The sequence below is a fragment of the Condylura cristata genome, unplaced genomic scaffold (genome assembly GCF_000260355.1).
Source record: "Condylura cristata isolate star-nosed mole 26May11 unplaced genomic scaffold, ConCri1.0 scaffold00011, whole genome shotgun sequence".
Lineage (NCBI taxonomy): Eukaryota > Metazoa > Chordata > Mammalia > Eulipotyphla > Talpidae > Condylura > Condylura cristata.
Window position 1 is genome coordinate 2,323,830 of NW_004567112.1, and position 609 is coordinate 2,324,438.

General features: G+C 61.6%; 1 protein-coding gene across 1 annotated transcript in view; it reads left to right on the forward strand.

Annotated features, from left to right (window-relative positions):
- LOC105853497 overlaps positions 1–609 on the forward strand; it is a 97,229-nt gene that overhangs the window by 56,679 nt on the left and 39,941 nt on the right. The window contains exon 3 of the mRNA XM_012723450.1: positions 321–556. Within this exon, the coding sequence (XP_012578904.1) occupies positions 321–556 (236 nt within the window). The remainder of the gene's footprint in view (positions 1–320; positions 557–609) is intronic.

Sequence of the window (609 nt, forward strand, 5' to 3'; positions counted from 1 at the left end):
AGACCTCTCCTGACCCGCCCGCTGCTCCCCTCAGCAGTGGACTTTGTCGCTCGGCCTGTTCTGCTCCCCACTCTGTCTCTGGTGAATCCTCTCACCGCCCCTGCACCTCTGGCCTGTACCCCAGCTCTGTATGCAATAAATAAGTCTTTTAAAGAAATAGATAGATAGAAGTAATACACAGCAGAGAGCATTCTCCCTTGCTTTTTCCTGCATTGCAGTGCGCCTTGGAGCTCCTTCTCTGGCTAAACAGAAGTTGTGCCTCATGCACTGCGCCGGCTTTCTGCCAGGTTGTGGGGCGCCTCCGTCTCTCCTGGCCACAGTGCTACCCTGGCCACCCTGGCCACCCTGGCCACCCTGGCCGCCCTGACCACCCTGGCCACCCTGGCCACCCTGGCCGCCCTGGCCACCCTGGCCGCCCTGGCCGCCCTGGCCACCCTGGCCACCCTGGCCACCCTGGGCACCCTAGCCACCCTGGCCACCCTGGCCACCCTGGCCACCCTGGCCACCATGGCCACTCTGGCCACCCTCACTTTGCCCGTGGCTAGGAGACCTGGAGGTCAGAATCCCAGAACTGGAATTCAGAGTCAAAGAGCGTTTAACTTTGATAGG